The following is a 16,048-nucleotide window of genomic DNA, read 5'->3' as shown; positions in this document are numbered from 1 at the left end:
TAGACTTGTGGGCATGTGAGCTTCAGGAAGGGAGTGAAAGCAAAAGAGAATTGAGGAGCTAAGGGAAAGAGGCGTAGGTAAAAGTTCATAGAATCTTTGGTGGGTGGGATGGTAGGTGGGAAAAAGATTCCAGGACCTCAAAGGAGCAAATTAGAGTTGAGTAGAGCTCTGAGCTTGGGGCTGGCACCAGCGCAGCGAACCTCCAGTAAGTGGGAGGTGCGAGCGCGCACTACAAGTCCCAGAAGCCCCCGCTTCCTAGAGCCCGCGAGGAGCGGCGCAACGCCCGCTGGGAGTCGGTCGGAGCAGCCAAGATGTCGCAGCCCAAGAAAAGAAAGCTTGAGTCGGGGGGCGGCGGCGAAGGAGGGGAGGGAGCTGAAGAGGAAGATGGCGGAGAGCAGGAGGCGGCCCTGCCGCGACCCCGGAGGGCTAGGCGGGAGCGGGACCAGCTATACTACGAGTGCTACTCGGACATATCGGTCCACGAGGAGATGATTGCGGACCGCGTCCGCACGGATGCCTATCGCCTGGGCATCCTGCGGAACTGGTCAGCACTGCGGGGCAAGACCGTGCTGGACGTGGGCGCGGGCACCGGCATTCTCAGCATCTTCTGCGTGCAGGCCGGCGCCCGGCGCGTGTACGCGGTGGAGGCCAGCGCCATCTGGCAACAGGCCCGGGAGGTGGTGCGGCTCAACGGCCTGGAGGACCGGGTGCACGTTCTGCCGGGGCCAGTGGAGACGGTGGAGCTGCCGGAGCAGGTGGATGCCATCGTGAGCGAGTGGATGGGCTACGGACTGCTGCACGAGTCCATGCTGAGCTCTGTGCTCTACGCGCGGACCAAGTGGCTGAAGGAGGGCGGTCTTCTCCTGCCGGCTTCCGCCGAACTCTTCGTGGCGCCCATCAGCGACCAGATGCTGGAGTTGCGCCTCGGCTTCTGGAGCCAGGTGAAGCAGCTCTATGGTGTGGACATGAGCTGCCTGGAGAGCTTCGCCACGCGCTGCCTTATGGGCCACTCGGAGATCGTGGTGCAGGGCTTGTCCGGGGAGGATGTGCTGGCCCGGCCGCAGCGCTTTGCTCAGCTGGAGCTGGCTCGCGCCGGCCTGGAGCAGGAGCTGGAAGCGGGGGTGGGCGGGCGCTTCCGCTTCAGTTGCTACGGCTCGGCGCCCCTGCACGGCTTTGCCATCTGGTTCCAGGTGACCTTCCCTGGAGGGGACTCGGAGAAACCGCTGGTGCTGTCCACTTCGCCTTTTCACCCCGTCACGCACTGGAAGCAGGCGCTCCTCTACCTGAACGAGCCGGTGCAAGTGGAACAAGATACGGAGGTTTCTGGAGAGATCACGTTGCTGCCCTCCCGGGATAACCACCGTCTGCTGCGCGTGCTGCTGCGCTACAAAGTGGGCGACCAGGAGGAAAAGACCAAAGACTTTGCCATGGAGGACTGATCGTTGCCTCTTCTCCCAGCTACCTCCCGAATCGGCCGGACCTGCGTGGGAGAGGCAGAGGCGGAGGGGGGTTCGGAGGAGAAAGGGAGATTCCACGTGCAAGTAGGGGGCAATATCTTCTGACTCCCTTTCCGCCTTGGCTCCTGGGGAGGAAGAGTAACTTGTCTCCCTTCGAGGAGATTCTTCTGGCGATATTTATTTAAAAGGGGAATCCCTATGCCCCCAACTTTGGAAACAGCTTGTTTATCAGTAGGCTTTGTTGAGCCTTGAAAGCATGTGGTACCAAGCACTTGTATTTCTATTTCTTTTCTTTCACGGGAAGAAAGCAAAAACACAGAAGAAAATATCAGTTTATGAAGGTTCCATGCACATCCCTGACACCTCACATTTAAAGCTGTAGCCAGGGAGAAGAGTAAAGGGTTTTGAAAGACTACATAAATATCCATTATGACTTAAATAGCTCTTCAGAGCCATATTCTGTCATTCTCTGAATTCCCTCCTTTCCTAGGTGCCTCTAGGCTTCAGTACTTCTCCCTCATTGTTTTTTTTTTTAAATAAACTTTGCTTTTGGTAATGAGAGGGAGGAGAAAGACGAAGCAGTTTGAATAGCCCCGTTCTTAAACTTCTACTTTCTTAGGGTGCTAAAGTTGAATACATTTCTCCATTGAGTAAAATTGGCTGTGTTTAGTTGGGCCGCATACCCAAGAAACCTAGAGGGTAGACACAGGAGAAAAAGATCTAAAAGATGGTGAAATAGTATGAATTTTTTTTTTATTCTTTTAAGATTTAACCAAGAAAATGTTTTATGTCATATTTGGTACATAATAAAGTTTTGTGTGATTCTTACTAAACAGGCTGATAGGATTTTCTAAACCTGACCCAAGGGTTTATGCATCATTTGGGGTGAATTATTTAGCCTCTCTAAATGAAGGAAAATATTTTCCCAGCTGGAGAAGTGCACTCATTTAAACTCTCATTTAAAGAGATCATGTGATCTGGCCTACTTACATCAAGTGAAATTTCCTTTTTCAGTGTTGTTTTTTTCCTCTTCTTTTTAGCTCAGCCAAATATGAAAGTTGTGAATTTCAAAAAATCATTTGTAATGAAGTGTGAGTCATATTATCAAATTTATTTCTCGGATGTTTCCCTCCTTATCGCTGTGGCAAATAAAACATTGGCATTCTATTTTTGTAGATGAAGTAAGAAGTCTTGTGTACTGTGACTTATAATGCTTTTGCCTTTTTAATATTGTCAGTTCTTAAGAGTGTTACAACCCTTTCAGAATATAATTTCAGGGTAATTTATGCTTAATGTGTGTTTTTTCTTCATACTGGTAGCTTTTGTATGCCAACAGAAAACAGGTGTGAAAAAGTGGTCTTCTGAAATAGTCCAGTATAGTTTTGTTTACTGTAACTGAGTTTTCTCTTTTATTCATCGCATACTGAGGTACTAAAGTATTATAACTAATTTCCTAAAATTTAGTGTTAACACATGAGATCTTCAGTTATGAAGGGAAACATACAAAACCCATGACTTTCCAAGATCCTTTAATAGCAAGCAACAGCGATGACAGTTGTCACTATTTTGATAGTTAACAGTCTACGCAAATGGTACAGTCTTAGCACGCTGATTTAAGCTGGAGGTCTAATCTAGGTCGTTTTCTTTAGAGCCCACTATATATTATGAGTTGAACGTTGTTTACTCTAGAATTTTAGTGTATGATTTTGAGTAGATTTCTGTTATATGATTTCTATAACAGTTTATTTACTGTTTGGGCAAAGAAAAGCATTCTCCTGAATTCCATTTTTAAAATGCAGTATATCTATTATAAATCTATGCATACTATAGAGTTCTCTCATCACCAGTATAAGCTTGCAAAGAGTACCGGTTAGAACTCAGGGTAACTATGGAAGTGGAAAGTAACTATTTCATAAGTAGGCAGAGTAAGCTGTAATATTCTTGTGAGTTTCCCAGAAGAAAAATGAATTATAATAAAAAATAACAGCTACTAAAAAAATTAGTCGAGAGGCAGCACAGCATATGATTAAAAGCTAGTACTTGAACCAGACAGATCCTGCTGGTACCAGGCTCTCCCACTCTTCAACCCTAGAACTTGGGCGAAATACTTAACCTCTTTTTCCCAGTGTTCTCATGCAAAATGTATAACCATGATATGTGCTCTGTAGAAAGGTGCTACATGCGGTTAGTACACATAAGGATACAGAGCCTGGTGCACAACCAGATCTCAGTCATTCCTACCTGTTGTAATTACAGAAACCTACTATGCAAACCTGAAGCATTTGGACACCTATAAGATGTGCCACAGAATAAATATTTAACATTTCGATTTTTTTACAGGTATTTGGCAGTATCCGCATGGCTGTGTATGACCAGCAATGTATTACTGGACACCAGATGATCCAAAGGAAGCCCACGCCCTTTGGAGTGACAACATTTCCAGAAGGACGAGAGTGTGACATGCTCCAGCATCCAGGCACTGTCCAGTCTCTGTGTGAACTGGTGCTGATTGCCTAGGGTCATTTGGGCCACACGAAGAACTGTCAGCCCTAAGGAGAGAAAGAAATGGTGATGTTCTACCTACGTTTTTCAGACAGCGTAATTTATTTAGCACTGTGAAACTTTCCAAATATTTACCTTAATCCACTGGACCAATGGAGATTTTATTGAGAATACCAGGTAACAGTCATTGTGAGAAGCACTTAGGATACAAACCAATTAAAACATAGCCTTTGCTTCCAAATAGATGTGTTCATACGATAACCCAGAAAGGAAAATACATAAATGGTATTGGGCTGAAGACTTGGGATGGTGTGTTAGGAAAGGCAGGAAATTACCGTCACTTTACATAGTAGGAAAAAGACTTAGATACTAAAGGATGCCTATGTTACATAGCTAATCCTTGACAGTTGAACACAAGTATTTCAGTTGGTACCTGCAAACAACCTCTTAAGAAAGTTCCATTGGGGACACACCTCATAGGCCTCAAAGAGCCACCGTAGGATCTCAAAGTTGATAATTATTAATTACTAGGCATTCATGAAACTTACCCCGTACCCGATTCCCTAACAGAGCTAGTCAAGTGTGTCGTCCTTTCTGAGGCCTCCAGGAGAAAATCTTCAACACAGTAGCAAAGAAGAGTAGATACGTTGTGCCATTCTGGTTATAGGCCCTTGGTGCTTGAGATCAGAGAGGTATCCAGTGAGGTGTTCACTGATTTAATGATTTCATAAACACCAGCTATCTAACAATTAAGTTCTGTGATAAATAAGCAAATGGTACCCTGGACTGGGATACAGTAGGGGAATAAAATTACCTAGACTAGTAATTTGCATACATTCTCTAGCCTGGAAAGATTCAATCCGGCTAAATCTTAACCTCTGCTAAAGCAAGAATGAGAAGCCAGCTTTTTTGTCAAGTGTAACCTTAGAATTCCTCTCTATGTTACTTACATAAATTCAGAGAACCTCAGAGAAAGATATAATAGCAAAGAGGAAGATGATATAATGAGACTGCTCCTCAAAATATTGCATATGCTTTTAGGATGAGACATTGAAACAAAAATCCAGACCTGCTCAAACGCAGAATTTTAGTAAACAGTAAGACATCACCAGTAACATTGGAACTGTGCTCCTTTGGGAGCTTTGATGATTAAGTCCGTCATTATTTATAATAACTTGGAGTAAAGGCTGGTGAATATTTTAGCTGATTGGGTAGCCTTTTAACTTATAACAAATACAGAAAGCTGTAAAGAAGGGAAAAAATTCCTCTGTTCGTGGTGCTGACCGCCCCCCCGCATAAAAAAGGAAGGTGGAACTGAAGTAAATCTTCCCCACACTTTTTTAAAAAGTGCTTTACCAGTGTTCTTGCAATCACATGATACAGGTATTTGTGAAAACCTTCACAGTCTGCAATATTGTGCACTAAAAATAGCAAACTTCAGGGAAAAATAGTTTGAGTGGACAATTAAAACCTATGTAACTTTATAGCCAAGAGTACGAAGAATACCAATAAAAATAGCAGTAAAAAGAAGATGCTAGTCCTAATAATACTGTAGTAAATAAAGATGGCGTGATGGCAGAACAAAAGGAAGAGTTACTGAGACAAAGCCAAATGCACAAAAATGGAGTGAAGGTTGAATAAACATTTCAAGACACAGAGCATGTGGCCAAACCGCGCCAAGAGGAGGAATGTAGGGTGTGACAGATTTTTGACTCGCAGCGACTGTGTCAATGTACCTCATGTCAGGTGGTTGTGGGCTGGTGGGGTGACAACCGGCCAACCGGTGTCCATCCACATCATGTTCTGACAATGTTCTGCTTACCGATGCCGTATGAGTTTATTCACTTACAGAAACATGCACGACAGTAGAACATTCTGTCCTGTGTTCAATTTCCAGATATTAAAGGAATTTGAAATTCCATCGGGTTTGTATATCTTTTTTTTTTTTTAACAATTTTTGTTGTTAGTGTTTATTTTTGAGAGAGAGAGTGTGAGCAGGCTCCAGCCTCCGAGCCGTCTGCACAGAGCCCCGGTAGATGTGGGACTCCCCTCAGGAGTACTGCCAAAGATCGCGACCTGAGCCACCCAGGTGCCCCAGAGATCTTTACTTTTTAATGCAAATTGTCTTAAAAGGAAAATGGAATGGAGGTAGGGAAACTTACAGGTGGATAAAACTATTCTTTAGTATGACTCTATATATTTTATTATTTTGGTCACTGGAAAAGTTCGACAGGAAAGAGGAATAGAAATTTTGACCTGTGTAGAGTGAAAGGAAAAGAGTTGAGTATTGAGAAGATGGTTAGATAACGGGATTGAGGACAGTAAGTGTTTCTCCAGAGTCAGAGGACAACATAAAAGATCTCTTCAGGTCAAAGAGATATGATGTTAGAGAAGCTCGTAAATGAAGAGCAGGATCCCTATGCATACATTTTGCCCATATCCTTAGGGTAAGTTCTATGCTGAAGTCATGGGCTCAGAACATAACTAGAGCTGTTTCTATAGATTACAAAATATTGCTATTTGTCCTTAACCTCTCCTTTCAGCTTAACTTGTAAACCCATTCCAGGACTGTTCTATTTAAGAACTCCTTAATCCTTTCAGATTTGTGAACAAAACCTCCAACCTCCATTATGTCAGGCTATCTGCAGTTTAGTAATGGAGGTATGGAATGGGATGACATTAGGCCTTAAAAAAAAAAAAAAAAAAAAAAAAAACACTTGCAGCTTTGGTCTTGGTAAAATTACCATATTTAAGAGCGAAGTGTAGGGTTTATTTTAAAAAAGTACAAACTTCCAATTATAAAATAAGTCTTTGAGATGAAAAGTACAGCATAGGTAATAATGTGATTTTGTAATAATGTTATTTGGTGACAGACGGTGACTATATTTAGCAGTGCAAGCATGTATAGAGTTGTCAAATCCCTACGTTGCATACCTGAAACTAACGTGACATTGTATGTCAACTATACTTCATAAAAAATAATGTACATGAGTAATTTGATACACACAAAAAAGAACAAAGTGTAGGGTTCTAACTTTAAATTATAAATGATCTTGGAGAACAGATTAAAATCCACAAATGGTTAAAACCTTTATTTTATGCATTCATTGGAATCAGACCTTTTGCCAGGAATTTCAATTAAAATATTAAACTGCTTATTTTATTATTACTATTTTAAGTAGGGTCCATGCCCAAAGTGGGGCTTGAGCTCACTAGAAATCAAGAGTCAGATGCTCTACCAACTGACCCAGCCAGGTGCCCCACAAACAGCTTCTCCACCATCATTTATCATCTGGTGAATTATAGAAATAGGAGACATTTAAATGGTTAAGAATGTACACAGTAAAAGACAGAATTAAAAAGAGGATTTGGAAAATCTACAGATTATATTGTCCCTGAATAATTGAGAATTTAGTCAGAATAATTAGGGGAAAACATAAAGAGAATGACAGCAATTACAAGGGGATTTTACTACAAAATGAAATAAAAAACGACCAGGAAATGTGCTGTTTATAATAAATAGAATTCAGTATCAGCTAGCTTTGCTTGAACTCCCAATCAGAGGGATTTTATAGAGCCCAGACATTGTTGTAAAATTGGTTCACATATAAATTAATTCCATGGTATTGGGCCCAAGGAAAATTGGCTTCAGGATGATAAGTTCTTAAATAGATAACCAATGAGTTTTTATTCTAAGCAATCAATTAAGGGTTTGTAAAAGTAAAACTAGACCAATAAAGGATGTGGTCATTGTACCGTCCCCATCATGATGTTATTGAAGACATTAAAATGATATATTATTCAATGCTAAAATATGTGATATAGTTGTTAGGGAGTTATCATTTTTCTGTTTTTGATTCATTACCTGAGTAAAAGCAGTGAAAATAGCATATGCTGAAACTTCAGACCAAATGATATTCAAATGCACCAGCTACTACTCAGCATGTAGAATGCTTTTATGCAATAATGGTATATTAATCAAACTGTGCAAAGTCCCATTAAAATCAACGATGTGTTAACTTTGTTTACTTCACATGAGTTACACATAATAAAATAAGGTTCTTTAAAGAGTGGCTTTCATCCTAAGGAAAGCTCCGTATCTATTTATAAGTTTTCATTTAAAGGAAACTCCTCCTTTTGTTAGACATGCCACCATACACACACAGTCCCTATACGTATAGAGAGCATCTTTATTAATTTTTAAATCATTATTGAGGGCCTAATGTTCTCTATGTATTTTAAGTACATTATCTTGTTTAACTCTTTGAAATAGCTCTATGAAGTAGTTCTGTTATCAATCCCATCTTCCAAGTGAGAAAACAAAGGCAAGGAGTTTGGTGAATTGCTCAAGGACACATGGAGAGTAAGTGACAGAGCTCCGGACAGGACGCATCTCCTGAAGTCTGAGCATCTGACTTATGACACTCTACCATCTAGGAGGCCTGGGCTCTCAGGGGTAAAGGTTACATCTACAGTCATTTGAAATAGGTTGGTCATCGTCATAGGCCAGGATCCCTTGTAATGGGCCTTGTAAACCAAATGCAACTTACATAAGAAGGCAGAGTAAACATTCTAGGCAATGGATGGAAAAAACAAGTGGTTAGGTTTTTTTTCAGTCACAGTCTATAGATGGAAATTTCAGTGATACCTGGCATACCGAAAATATCTCAGATGGACAGTGCAAATGATTGGGTTTGCCAGCATTATAATAATTCCTAGTGAGTTTGTAGCCACCGAGCCGTCTCCTGGGTCGACCAGTATTCATTGAGCACACAGAATAAACCTTGTCAAAGAGTACTTGGTTGGATTTCTAGGAGTAAAATTTTGCAAGGTATAAGAAAAATAAAGGAGTTGATAAGACTTTCAAAATGATTGGTTTACTTTTCAAGATTTCCATGAACAAAAGAGAAAGACTCAAAACTATGACAAAGGATCAATATTAAACCAAGGTATAACTTATTAAGGTTGATGAAATCCTTTTTTCAAAGCTATTATTTTGACAACTGGTTTACTCAGATGTCTCCCCAGTTACTGTTTGACATGTAGGTATCTGCCAGTCCTCTGTCCCCAACCAAGCCTGAGTGGATGAGATCCCACAAAATTGCCCAAAAGCACTGAAGGAGTCACAAACCTGGGTCCCCTCCATTCACCGTCAGCCTCAGGGCTTAATTTATCTTTAAATGGTATGAGCAAACACATCCTATGGACCTTATTTCTGCACACATAAAGGTTTCTTTCAATGAGATTATAACCAAAAATGAATCTCTTCCGAGCAGAATGGGACAAATATTTTATATATAGTGAGTCATTTGGGATATGTTTACAATGCAATGCCATTTAAAATATATATTGACACAATTTGTGTATGTTAAACAATAAACTAAAAATATTTTAAAATCCTATTTTTATTTTTTTAATGTTTATTTATTTTTGAGAGACAGAGTGCAAGCAGGGGAGGGGTAGAGAGAGAGGAAACTACAGAGTTCAAAGCAGGGTCCAGGTCCTGAGCTGTCAGCACAGAGCCTGACGTGTGGCTTGAACCCATGAACCATGAGATCATGACCTGAGATGAAGTCCAACCCTTAACCGATCAAGCCACTCAGGAGCCCCTAAAAATCCCGGTTTTATGATATCAGTGTTCTCCATATTACTCTGGAATATTTATGTCATCACTAGGAAGAATCCATGAGCAAATTTCCTCCAATGTGAAAGTTTCTAGGATCCAATTTGGCCATCAAGGAACTTACCTAGTAGAGTCCATTTGCATTTATCTAATTTACTGTGTTCATCAAATATGCACAGAAACACGCACGCATGCACACACACACCCACACTTTTTAAAAAACTTTTGGAACAGACCAAGAACAAATATCTATTGGGCTAATGTGATTCAATTTCTGAACAGCGTGGTGGTATCATCCCAATAAACCATGCAATTATCTAGCTCCTTTCCTTTAGTCATGCTACTCTTGCCTGTTTAGAATGCCCATCTTCTCCCTTTTTCTTCCATGTCCAACCTTTAGGATCCTGCTTAAATTCTACCACCATACTAAGTCTTTGTTCATCTTCCCTGATGGAAGGAGTCTTTTCACAACCTCACATTATATTTTACTTGCTTTGCTCTCTGGGGACTTCCCAGTCTACTCTGAATTAAAGTCCTATAAGGGCAGGCATATTTCTTATTCATCTTTACATGCTCTACCTTACCCGATATATAATATTTGTTTTTTTTTAATGTTTACTTATTTTTGAGAGAGAGAGAGAGAGAGAGTGTGAGCCAGGAAGGGACAGAGAGAGAGAGAGAAGGAGACACAGAATCTGAAACAGGTTCCAGGCTCTGAGCTGTCAGCACAGAGCCCGAAGCGGGGCTCAAACTCATGAACTGTGAGACCTGAGCCTAAGTCGGATGCTTAACCAACTGAGCCACCCAGGCACCCTGATTGTTTTTATTCTGTAACACTCGATGTGCTTCTTCCTGTTCCTCATACAGAAAGAAAGTCTTTTTGTACTTTAAGACATGATTCCTGGCTTAACTGATTTTACAAAAGGCCTTAGATGAACGTGGCATTCATATGTTAGAAAACTCTATTACTAAAAGACTATCCAAATACTGTATCCCAAACAAAAGATGGTGCATTTTAAAAAAAATTTTTACATTTATGCGTTTTTAATAGAGACAGAGCATGAGCAAGGGAGGGGCAGAGAGAGAGGGAGACACAGAATCCGAAGCAGGCTCCAGGCTCTGAGCTGTCGGCACAGAGCCTAATGCAGGGCTCGAACCCACAAACTGTGAGATCATGACCTGAGCTGAAGTTGGATGCTTAACCGACTAAACCACCCAGGCGCCCCAAAGATGGTGTATTTTTAATTGAACAATAACTTTGAGAATGAGTTCTCTCTGACAAAATAGCAAAATACCTACTTAAAAAATAAAATCAAACATATTATTATTCCACCAAAAAAAAAAAAAAACCCTTAACTGATCTACAAGTTTTATTGGGAAATCCATCCAAAACAATGCATATGCCAGTTTTTGATAAAATTAAAGTAAATTATAATGAAATGAATAAAATTAAAATTGCTTCAGTATAATGTTTATGGTCCATCCCTATCTAATTTACACATATGAAATGTGACATTATTATAAAGTGTAATTATTTCCAGAAACTTTAAAATAAAGTGTCTTTAATTAAACATTTGTCTCACAGTATATTAACTGTAGGTCACTTTATCTGAGAAAAAGTAGGCAATATTTTAACTAGATTTTGACAAAAAAATGCATTAAATCTATTTTTTAAAATGTTTTATTACTTGCAAGTTTCAGCCTGATGTGATTTTAAAATAGCCAAGTTATAAACCGCCGAAAATTGGAGTTTATAATGGAAATACTGACAGGCCCTTAACTTCGGAAGGACGAATGTGCTGCTGTAATAAGTTTTGCTGATGTCAGGGCAGCAACAGGATTCGGGAGCTGGATGTGGTATTTCCAACATAAAACTGGTTGAATACTTCTGAACAATTTTTCTACATTTGTGAAATTAAAAAAAAAAACATTTCTTTTCTTGGAAACGCCTTTTCTCTAAAAAGCCATTATAACAAACGAGTATGAAGGCTCCCTTTCTCTTCTGTTCCAACATCTACTTAGGGAGCTCGTCCTCTCCTGTTGCTGGCTTCCGGCAAGCTTTCCCACTTCGGTCCGGGGCGCCTCCATCCCCCGGTTAGTTATGGAAGCCACAAAATGAGAGGTCACTTGTAACTCATGTTACTTCTTCGCTACAGATGATTGGTTGGGAATTCTGAGGGTTTTACTGCCAAACTATTATATGAAACCATTTATTTTTTATCATCAGTGCCATCACCACAGTCCATGCCACTGAAAACTGACCAAGCCTATCGCACCAGCCTCCTCACGTGCCTTTCCGGATAACCGATAGTTGATGATGGAAAGTTCTCATTTATAGAATTCAAGCAAATAAAGTGGTAGGAGTAATAAAATTTAAAAATCACCATCTCACAGCCCGAAATGAAATAACAGATCTTTGCGATGATCATCTGTAGTTGCACCCCCCGGAAGAGCGGTTAATGCCTGATTGTATAAGGAAGAAGCAGGCTTCCGCCCTCAGAACTCATCAACTGTACTAATCCCCAAAGTCGGAAGACAGTTATTATGTGTGTCTTAAAACATGAAGAATGCGATAGGCCGTATACATGCCGAAAATATTGAACCTGAATTTGGTCGGGCCTCAAGATTCATGGGAAATACAGGGAATGGAGGAGGAAGTTAAACAACACTATGAGGAACAAACAGCCAAATCTAGAATGTGAGAATTCTACAGACAAGCCGTTGCCTATTTCCTCCAGTAAATCAATGGTGTATGAAAGGTAGAGATGACGGGCGTGGTTTGTTACTGAACAAAAGTCTTAAGAGACATAATGACCAAATACAAGAAGAATACCATATTGGGTCTGATATAAACAAACCATTTGTAAAAATTACATCTGAAGCAATGAGGGAAATTCAAATATGGACTGTATCAAAAATAAAGAAATTATCCTTAATTCTTTAGGTATCAAAATGGCAATGAGATTGCTTTTTAAAAATGAGACACCTGGTGGATCAGTCAGTTAAGCGGCCGACTTTGACTCAGGTCATCATCTCACAGTTTGTGAGTTCAGGCCCCATGTCAGGCTCTGTGCTGACAGCTCAGAGCCTGGAGCCTGCTTTGGATTCTGTGTTTCCCTCCTTGTCTGCCCTTCCCCTGCTCATGCTGTCTCTCTCTCTCTCTCTCTCTCTCTCTCTCTCTCTCTCTCTCTCAAAAATAAATAAATATTACAATATTTTCTTAATAATAAAATGTATCAGAGATATATAACAAAGCACTTGTGGGTGAAATTACATGATATATGGCATTTGCTTTACAACAGTCCAGGAAGAAAAGAGGGGTGAAGAAGGGGGACCAACATGTGCTGATCAGTGTCGCAGCAAACTATTACAGCACTTGAGTAAACTATTTTCTTTATATTGTGTCTACGAGAAATGTTCCCAGATAAATCATTTTTAGAAGATCATTGAAATCCTATGGGAAAGAAATGACAATGACTTAGCAAAGATGGTCACAGTGGAAAGAAAGAGAAATATGCACATTTGTGATATATTTTACTAGGAATTGTTAATGAATTGAAAGAAAAGAGAAGAATCAGTGGTGATTCCCAGGTTGCTGGTTTGAACAACTGGCTAGATACTGGTGCCCTTGGCTGAATTCGTTTAGACTGCAGAACAGATTTGGGGATGGATTAAGACCCCAATTTCAGGTATTGACACCTGTTTTCTATTGATGCTACAAGAAATTACTACATACTCAGTGGCTTAAAGCAACAAACATTTATTGTCTTACAGTTCTGAAGGTCAAAAGTCCAAAATCAGTCTCACAGAGCTGAGGTCCAAGTGTCAACAGGACTGATTCCTTCTGGAGCCTTCAAGGGACGATGTTTCCTTTCCTTCTCCAGTTTCAAGAGGCTGTTCTCATTCCTTGGCTTGTGACCTCACATCACATCCTCTTTTCTCCCTCTGCTTCCATGGTCATATCACCTTCTCTGGCTTTCACTTTCTTGACTCCCTCTTACCCTTTTGATTACACTGGGCCATTGAGATAATACTCCAGGATATGCTCCTTAATGTAGTCACACTTGCAAAGTCCCTTTGGCCATGTAAGGCAACATAGTCACAGTGCTGAGGATTAGGACATAGATGGCTTTGGTGGGCCATTATTCACCCTGCTTCAAGGTCTAATATGTTTGAAGTGCCTGTTAGGTATCTGAGCGACGATGTCAAATGGATAGTTGGAATGCTGAGGCCAGAAAAGAGAGAACCTCCGAGACGCTGAATTTGAGAGCCATCAGCATTCAGACATGACCTAAAACCAAGTAATGGTTGAGTCTGAGAACTTCTAAATGTAGAGAGCGGGGCATGCTGATTGACTTGAGAGTGAAGAGTCCAGAAAGCTAGGCAAACGCTGCACCGGAAAGCCAAGACATGAGGATGAACTATGTTGAGTGTGGCTGAGGAGTCAAGCAAGTAAAAAGGTATGCATTGCATTTGGCATTAAAGATAAAGTCAGTATTACACAAAAGCAATTCCAACATAACTGAAGTGGCTTGAGGAATGGAATGGATCCCGTGAATGAGGGCAGTGCACCGACAGAGCCTCTCTGTGAAAAATGTGAAAAGCAGTGAAGATATGGAAAGGCTAGAGGACAATGTGGGTCAAGAATGAGGTGTTTTCCTTCCAAGCAGGAGATAAGAGAATATGTTTATTTGTTGACAGAAAGCATCTGGTGGAGAGGGAAGGATAATGAAGGAAAAAGAAGGCTTAAAGGAGGTAGGAAATTTGGGGCAAGGTACCAACAAGGTTCTGCAGCAGGAGGAGGAGGACGACTTTGATGGCAGCACAGCACTTCTCCCGGCATAAAGAAGGGAGTGCAGGAAAGATGGGCACCACTGGAGGCTGACAGGTCAGTTTGTAGAGCGATCATGAAGCATACGTGCTTTGAAAGCCCTATTTCCTTAGTTATGAGAGCCGCAGTGGAGGACTCAGCTGGTGAGGGAAGGTTTGAGTATCGTTCCACCAAGGGAGATAACTGTGAAATTCCATTTAAAGGGCCAATCTAGGGGCGCCTGGGTGGCTCAGTCAGTTAAGCATCAGACTTCAGCTCAGGTCATGATTTCACCGTTCGTGGGTTTGAGCCCCATGTTGGGCTCTGTGCTGACAGCTCAGAGTCTGGAACCTGTTTCAGATTCTGTGTCTCCCTTTCTCTCTGCCCCTCTCTTGTTCGTACCCTCTCTGTCTCAAAAGTAAATAAACATTAAAAAAAATTTTAAGGGTCAGTCTATCTGCTAACCTCCCCCCCACCAATGGAGGCAGGGTGAAAAGAAGCCATCCTCTTGCGATGAGATGGATTGGGAAGTCAGTTTCATACATCTGATATTTGTAAACACATGATTTTGGAGTGATAATTCAATTACAGTCAAATATAATAAATGAATTGATTAGAAGAAGATGTTTCTTTTGCGGTGATGCAAGAAGAGTTATGCTGGCTGCGTGGAATTCATTGTGCAGGAAGGATTTAAATGTTCGACATCTTTTAATGAGTCGTGAAGAAGTAGACTTAAAAGTATGTAAAAATGATAGACTCTTTGCATTGCCTTATAGAGGAGCATTTGTCCCTAACTAGTGACATCAGTTAACACCTCAGAGCCCCATAAAGTAGCTTCTTTATTCCAATTAAAATAGAACAGTCTTGCTTGCCAGACAGAATAATTCACCCACCATCTCCCAAGCCATAAGCAGATGTCATAATGGCTGAAATCTCAAGACTGCCTCGATTAAATTCTCACACAAACATCAGAAGGGCAAAAACGTAGTGTCCCTGGACTAAAATCCTCTACCCTTGTCTTGAGCCTTAGGACTTAGGGTTGTAAGTGGCAGCAATAAAGAGTTAGTGTACTTGAATTCTGTGTTGAGGGGTACGAACCTTTGGGAGTATCTTCCAATGCAGAACCATAGTTTTATCATAGATGTGGATGTGTGTCTCAATCTCTTCCCTTTGGGAGGAACAAGAGGTAGGAAATAGTTATTTGGAGGAAATGACTTTACTGGGAAAGCTTAATAGGATTGTTTATTAAAATACTACAAGTTAGGTTACATTTTTTTCAAGAAACATTTTGGTTACTTTGATTATATTCACAGAAGTAATCTGGGTTTTTTTTTTTAATTTGATACAGGAAATAACTTGATTCAAGAGTATTGGCAAACTGTCTTCTAAGGGATAGAGAGGTTTATTTCTAGAAGTAGTTAATATAAACTACATGCTGTTTTTTTTTTTTTTTTTTACTAATTTTGTTTTAATAAGATAGCACCTGATTATATCTCTGAATTCTGGATGTGGTCTACTGTGGTTACCTCTATGCTACAAATAACAACATTAATATTTTGCCTCTGAATAATGCAAAGCTCACAGATTTTGAGAATTTTTTTCTTACAATATTTCCTTTAGAAGAGACAAAGTTGACTATTGCCATTTTTCAGAAAA

At 40.6% G+C, this 16,048-nt stretch overlaps 1 protein-coding gene and 1 long non-coding RNA gene across 2 annotated transcripts in view; one reads left to right on the top strand and one right to left on the bottom strand.

Annotated features, from left to right (window-relative positions):
- Nucleotides 1-282: 282 nt before the first annotated feature.
- On the top strand, nt 283-5,880 carry PRMT6 (protein arginine methyltransferase 6). The gene is made up of 2 exons (XM_029949216.1): nt 283-1,541; nt 3,798-5,880. The coding sequence occupies exon 1, from the start codon at nt 312-314 to the stop codon at nt 1,437-1,439; it is 1,128 nt and encodes a 375-aa protein (XP_029805076.1). The 5' UTR covers nt 283-311; the 3' UTR covers nt 1,440-1,541; nt 3,798-5,880.
- The window catches only part of LOC115299744, a 15,646-nt gene continuing 3,502 nt past the window's right edge, over nt 3,905-16,048 (bottom strand). Inside the window, exons 2-3 of the long non-coding RNA XR_003912316.1 lie at nt 15,491-15,560; nt 3,905-4,006 (exon numbers count right to left, since the gene is read on the bottom strand). This is a non-coding gene — a long non-coding RNA (uncharacterized LOC115299744). The remainder of the gene's footprint in view (nt 4,007-15,490; nt 15,561-16,048) is intronic.

The sequence above is a fragment of the Suricata suricatta genome, chromosome 8, assembly GCF_006229205.1.
Source record: "Suricata suricatta isolate VVHF042 chromosome 8, meerkat_22Aug2017_6uvM2_HiC, whole genome shotgun sequence".
NCBI classification, from domain to species: domain Eukaryota; kingdom Metazoa; phylum Chordata; class Mammalia; order Carnivora; family Herpestidae; genus Suricata; species Suricata suricatta.
This window is presented reverse-complemented; position numbering and strand designations above follow the sequence as displayed.

Coding starts and splice junctions, on each gene's coding strand:
- PRMT6 (XM_029949216.1), top strand. CDS start 312: ATGTCGCAGCCCAAGAAAAGAAAGCTTGAGTCGGGGGGCGGCGGCGAA.